The 7,111-nt window shown below is 37.0% G+C and overlaps 1 protein-coding gene across 1 annotated transcript; it reads right to left on the bottom strand.

The window, feature by feature from the left end:
* Window positions 1-905: 905 nt before the first annotated feature.
* Window positions 906-2,819, bottom strand: LOC145675093 (glutamate receptor ionotropic, kainate 1-like). The gene has a single exon (XM_081745462.1). The coding sequence runs from the start codon at window positions 2,817-2,819 to the stop codon at window positions 906-908; it is 1,914 nt and encodes a 637-aa protein (XP_081601588.1).
* Window positions 2,820-7,111: the final 4,292 nt, after the last annotated feature.

Genomic DNA, 7,111 nt, shown 5'->3' with positions numbered 1-7,111 from the left:
TTTCATACCACATCATTATCTTCAAACATTACGCATGATGATTTAAACTAACACATCTCATTTTGTTAAGTTCAATGTCAATTATAGACCTCCCTCGTTCATAAAAGATTAGGGAGATTCACATCCACGGAGAGGTCCACCAGGTCCGGACTATCCCCCCTAAAATTTCCTCACTTATCATACATTTCTAAGTACACTTCATCTGTACTATATCCATATGGTATATATGAAAATGAAAGTAACTATGACTTCATAATTCTTGAGCCATCTCACCGATCTTGATCAAATTTTCCACATAGATAAGGTTCGGATCTGGGATGGGTTTTATTATTTATCTTTGACGGTGCTACTCAGAGGAGGAGGAGGAGGGGAAGATATTTAAAAATGATTGAAAATGTCCGATATTAATGTCGAATTAATATTTTTTTGGTCGCTGAGGGGAACAGTGACACTTCCGATGCCGTTTAAATCAATATCAGCCTCGCAACTGGGGGAGGGGGAAGCGGAGATATATTGACACTTCCGATGCAGTTTAAATTCAAATTCAGCTCTTTATGTCGAAAATGAAAGTATTTTCCACGTGTGAAAGAACGAGTATTCTGCTTGTCTCTCACAAAAACAATCTAGTTTTATCATATTTTTTTTCTGGAAACATAAGTGAAAGTACTTCACAATTACTTATCGTCTTTTCGGGTGCAGAATAATACCCGTTCAATACTACGTAGACGTAATCTTGTTGTATTGGACTCCTTCCAACAAAAATTTCGCGGTGCGCGCCTGGGCTAAGGTACACGCCTTTGGCGTGGGAGACCTATGTTCAATTCCCGATGGGTGTTCATGTGGTTCAGATTCCACATTAAGCTGTGCGTCCACGTATTATATAGAGACTAAAACTCCAAATCAGGTCATAGTTTGGTACATGTTTCACCATTGCACTTTTTTTCTACGCTGTTGTTGATTCCAGATTTTCTTCTTTGGAACTCATAAAAACATTTTTCAACAGCGAAAGAGCATATTGAAATAATACACCCTAAAAACAATATTACAAATATTCCTTGTACATGGTTTAGCTCTAGAACTTGGGGCACGTTGCTTAATGCCGTATCGTATTTGAGAGGTCCAGTTAACCGTTCAATTTTAACATTTCGCATAATTTCTTTCTGGCGATAACTCGTAATACCGGATTCGACGTGGCGTCTTATTATTTCACTAAATCTTGTCCTGTAAGGTGAACATTTCCGTAAACCCGTCGTGACGTAACTAGCGCACAGTTTGTCGCCCATCAAATACAATGATTTTAGAACATCATCCGTAAGATAGTCAACGCCATTGATATCTCCTGAAGTTAGGATCTCTACGGCTATAGCGAAGTCTCCTTCTAAGACCCTTTCATTTATTTTGTCAATGTTCTCAATTACTTTAAACTTATTATAAAGTTTTGCTCCCAAATCTCCAGAATTTTCCAAGACCAGTCGACCCCATGTACTGTGTATAGCGCCCCATTCGAGTCCACTTTCTAAAAATTTCTCAGCGGATTGGATCGGTTCTCGATAGCTTGGACGCATTAACCACGATACGAGACTACTGCTGTAAGAAGTTGTTACAAGCAGGTATGTTATTGATAACCAATCAATAAATACGCGTAGAGGGACTTCTCTTGGATATATAACACCCACCTGACACAATAAATTAACGGTATTGAGAAAGCAATAAGTAATACTGGAGAATTTTTCCGAATGATTTTCTGAGTTGATGATCTTCGATGCATAGTTTATGACATGAAGTACATATGAGCTTACTATCACAGATACGAACACAAATAACCACAGCGTAGGTTGAAATGGGTAGAACACTGATCGCCACTGAGGTAAAGGTGAGGGTCTTGGAATCAACAAAGACTCAGCTGACGTAAGGTAAGGATAAGTATAGTCAATATGAAAGGAATTGTCGTAAGTGTACTGGACCACACCTAAGCCAATGTCAGCATTATCTTCAAACAACGACCAGTATATCCCAGCTTCAACTGTTCCTGATCCGTTCGGATAAATCCAACCCCATCCGCTTGTGTGACTTACAAACCACGTGAAGTTCATAAATTTCGAGATATCTTGCACCATCTCAAATTCAATACCATGATAGTCAATGGGTGTTTGGGACATATCGTAAACCAAATATGGAGGATAAGGATAAGGACCTGTAACCACATGTAATTGTTTACCATTTATCTGAGTCAATTTTGTACTAAATACATTTTTGAAAACTGCTGAGATCTTGTCCTTATGAACTTCAGTTGTTTTATAGCCATTATAAGAACGATGAGTTAGCTCCACATGCGTTGAGTTATTTTGATCAGACTGTCTCAATACTACCAAGTATGGAAGCATTTCTATGTCTGGAAGCCGGAACAAATTAATAACATGTTCACTTGTAAAGGCAATAAAAACGAACTTCCCATCATTTCTGTTATGATTTTTTGGTGATTTGCACAACCTTCTCATACTTAATACTACGCTAACCATGTTTCTGACGTGAACGATATACGAATTGCATCCCTCGTTCAATGTTGCAATCAAAATGTGATCATCGCTATCACTTATGTTTGATGTCTTGATATTAAATATTGGAATCACAAAATTAGTGTAAATAGGCATCACAATATCTCCTTCGTCGATGGTTTCCCATATCACAGTTACGCAAGAATTGTTATAAAACACGTTTGCAATTACTTCGAACATCAATGTGTTGATTTGAGTATTTACAGAAACATGGCTTAACGTTATTCGTTCTTGACTGAATGCAGTTCTTGCAAAAACGTTCATAAAGACAAGTAAAAATTTCATTTCTTTCCTATAAGAAATAAGAATAAAAATGAAAAAAAAATATAACAATTTAAAAGGCTTCAGTATGATCATCATTTTCACAAACACTAATTGAATTCTTAGCAATTACTTGACAACTTGATGTGTTATTATATGAAAATCTTAAAACAACCTTAAAGTAAGCAATCCTTTCTAATATTACTGTAATTTGGTCTTGAAACTACCTCTAACAATCTTCATAATAACTGAATTTTGAGAACATTTCTTTAGAGCCTATGTAATAAACTTATTTCAGATACACATGAAAAACAGATCTTTTTAAAAATGAATAACACATGATTGATGTACGATTTGTAAATACTACTCATTTTTACAAATAAGAACTAATGATTTTTTACGAAAAACACATCAAGTTATAGATACTATTCAGTTTAATAAATTAAAACTAAAAACTTTTGGGAACATAAAAAAAAATACACATGGGTTCGTTTTATGAATAAAGTATAGATTTTTATGAATAACATAGGAATTTTTAGATACAATTTATTAAAGGGTTTCTTAGTATCTCTTTAGAGCATAAGAGCAGTGTGTCGCGGAGCCCTATAGGCTCATTAGAATTTAATGAGCCAATTAGTTAAGCTAATTTTGAGATAGACTGTACCAGTCAGCGCTTCAAACGGCAGCAACAATGCCCAGTGCTACATAGTCACCACATTGTAGAAACTTACAGTCTTACACCATTGTCTGTGGCGTATGCAAGGGGAGTCTCGTGCTTTTAACCCCCTTGAGCGAGATATTATGGAAAAATAAACCATTAATATATATATATATATATATATATATATATATATATATATATATATATATACAGGGCGGTGATGCAAAGGTCTACGTGCACCTAAAGTGAGAAGCTAGCAGTGAGTTTTCCAAAATCAATAGTTTAAGTCGATTTTCTGAACGTTGAAGGAAAAGAATTCATCGAGAGCAGACACTTAGCATTTCCATAGGAATTCCTCATTCACATCACAGATGCCTAAAGGCATTTTAAAAAACTCAAATTTAATTCAAATGTACTGGTAGTTATTGGTGCACCCCCTCCCCTCAGAGAATCCTGGATCCGGCCCTGTATATATATGGAGTACTCTAGGGCACAGATTCCCCCAGAAGTTAGAAAGCTCCCTCTAGCACCAAATCTCCGTTCACTGTCAATGTTCGTTACTATTTCCGTTAAATCCACTATTGATTAACCTGCTTAGGGTTGCCCATGAAACGAGACGAGACAGAATTTTCGAGAAGAGTAGTACGACTTTTGAGACGACACAACTCTGCCAATAGAAAGTGACATACTTCCCGAGACTAGATATCACTTTGACAACTCCTTTTTTTCAAGACTGAGACGAGACATCAATTACATGATACCTTTTTACAGACGAGACAGTCTCATTTCTTGTCTTGTAGACAATTTTTAAGCCTAATAGAGTTGGACCTCGATACCTCGAACCTTAATAACACGTATTGCTTCATAACTCGAATTTCGTGGTAGCTCGATTATTTCACATTCATTTGAACTCTCCTTAACACACAATGTTAAAATAATCTCTACTTCTCCATAACTCTTAAAAATTACCACCTCAATAATTCGAATTTTAAGTTTCATAAGCATATTTTAAAACCACGGTAACTCCAACTTTGGTATCTGAGAACCTCTACGAGTCGAAGTTTACCTCTATAATTCGAATTTCTCTTAATATGACCTCGATAACTCGAAGCTATAACTCTATGCTTTTACGTAATTGTCATTGTTGTTAGCCTGTCATTTTTGCTAATGTGTACTGTAATTGGGTTTTATTCGTGTCTATTATTTCATTTTTACTAGTTCTCTTATTTAATTTTAGGAACTTTCACAACTTCGAGTTATAGAGGTTATACAGAAGGTTGTTCGCTTTATATCCTACCATTTTTGACGGGTACTCATCTTAGGAGATACCGCGCCACCACCACCGATCATGTTCCATTGAACCCCCAGTATTGTGAACTATCACACGGCATCGCCGTTTCCATTGCAGCAAGCTCCGGCGCAGGACAGCATAGGCGGCGCATCTGTCCCACTCCTCCCTGCAAGTTTTCCATAGACAATCCAGAGTGCGTGAGCGGCGATGTTGAAGACGCCGTTTCAACAGTTCAAATGCGCAAAAATCCATTGGACTGGAATCTGGACTTTTCACAGGAATGTCTTCAAACAGAATGACACGAATTCCTCATTCCTCTGTCATTTCCTCATAAAAACGTGGTGATGTTCTGGTGGTATGACTCGAAGCCTTGTCCATATGGATCGTCACCTGGTTCGCGTCCATTCCATACAATTGTGAGATGTCTATCCGATAAATAGGTGTCATAATGGAGTCTTGGAAATATCTTGCATTCAACTTCACATTTTTGTCCATCTTGCGTATCATCAACTTACCTTCATATCTGAATTCCTTTGCGCATCATCACAAAGCCACAAGAGAAACTTTCTTTGTACTGACGAACAAAATTGCTGCACTTCTTGCCGTCAATGTTACAGTATGTGATCGCCCAAATGTGAGCCCACTAGGAGTGAAATGGACATATGATTCATACATTATGACAACTTTCTTCCATTTGGAACCCACCAGGTACTTTTCATATAGTTTCCTGCAGTTCGTCTTACTTCGGTATTGTGATGCGGTAGCAGGTGGTGTATATGGGCCTTCCGCACACACTTCAACTTGAGTCGCTTGCGAATGGTTTTGTTCACTGTTGACGGTGCGAGGTGGAATCAGTAACTCATATCATGTTGCGTCAGGGGATTTTCTGGACACACCAATCGATGGATCCCCCTTAGCACTACGGGTGTCACTTTTGTTGCAGCTCTTCTTCTGGAGGTTTTCGTGGCTGAGTGTTTCACAAGGAGAGCCTGTTGTGTGTAACGGGCCATAATAGCATTTACAGTAGTCACCCTGAGTGTTAACCCATTCTCCCGACACTGTTTCACAGTACATACGTACGAAAACTTATCATGGAAAAGGAGCATTACGTAACCCTCCCAATACCGTTATTTTTATGGCGTCATTTGGTAGCACTCACGCGCTTCCAAGGTAAGACAAAACACTGCTCCCACAGGAAACCCATAGTTCTAGCATGATACACTAAAATGGCAGCACTGAATCGAAAATGGCCGGATATACAGCGAACAACCTTCTGTATAGTCACTTTTTGCTAGGAACGCGGAACCTCTGTATCACGAATTTTTGTTGTGGGCACTCCTTGATTACTCGAAAAACTCGATTACTAGAATCTTTATTTCTATATATTCCCTTTAGCTTCAAGTTATCGATGTCCCACTGTATTTCAAACCTACTTTAGTTTGAATCTTCTAATTCTACAAGATTATTGTGAATGTTTCCTGTTTCATATGATTATCTACCTCAAATTGTCGATTAGTGTCTACTTTCTCAACTATTTGTTTAGTGAATCAATTGAACTGTGCTACTAGCAGTAAGTCGTACGTTATTCACATTCAATATGTGAGTAGGCTATCTCCCGAGTCAATCTACGTAGGTCAGACCATGCAATAATCACAAGCTTTTCATCTGTACTATTTATAACAATAATAGCCACCTTTCTTGTTAAGTTTACGTCTCTTCCCACATTCTTATGTGATTGTGATTCATTAATTCTATCATTAAATATCTTAAGAAAATCAATATCGAAAAAAATCTATTACTTTCTTCTATTTTGCTATGTCAAGAGATAGAACATGATGATTAGATGTCAAAAGTGACATGTGTAAGTCAAAGTAGCTTTTGTTGATTAATTATTAGGTATACTGTACATTGTTGTCAAGATATTGTTGAATAACCTTACTTACATTTCTTTGATTACATGTCAAACATATGAGAAATTATTTCTTTTGTCTTACAGCGGAAACTATTACAATGAACGTATGCGGTCATTAACAACATATATTTGTACAGTGTGTTGTTAATTAACACATACATGATTCATTTGACAGGTAAGAAAGAAACAGCTCCTTTTCAAATCGAAAATACCATCATGATCCTTGTTGAAGTTTGTAAGAATCGTTTCCGCACCTTTTTCTGACTTCTTAAGACTACTGTATATACATATTCTTGTAAATTCTAACCAATCATTTTATACACAGCTGTTCATGAAAATTGTCACACACACACAACGCTTGAAGGTAGAATTTGAAAACTGTACAAATACCTCTAACCTTCATAAGAAGGTGTGAAGTCTAAGTACTGCAA

Source organism: Thermobia domestica, chromosome 18 (genome assembly GCF_964235325.1).
Source record: "Thermobia domestica chromosome 18, izTheDome1.hap1.1, whole genome shotgun sequence".
In the NCBI taxonomy this organism is placed as follows: Eukaryota; Metazoa; Arthropoda; class Insecta; order Zygentoma; family Lepismatidae; genus Thermobia; species Thermobia domestica.
Note: the sequence above shows the minus strand (reverse complement) of the source record. Positions and strands in the feature narration are given on the sequence as shown.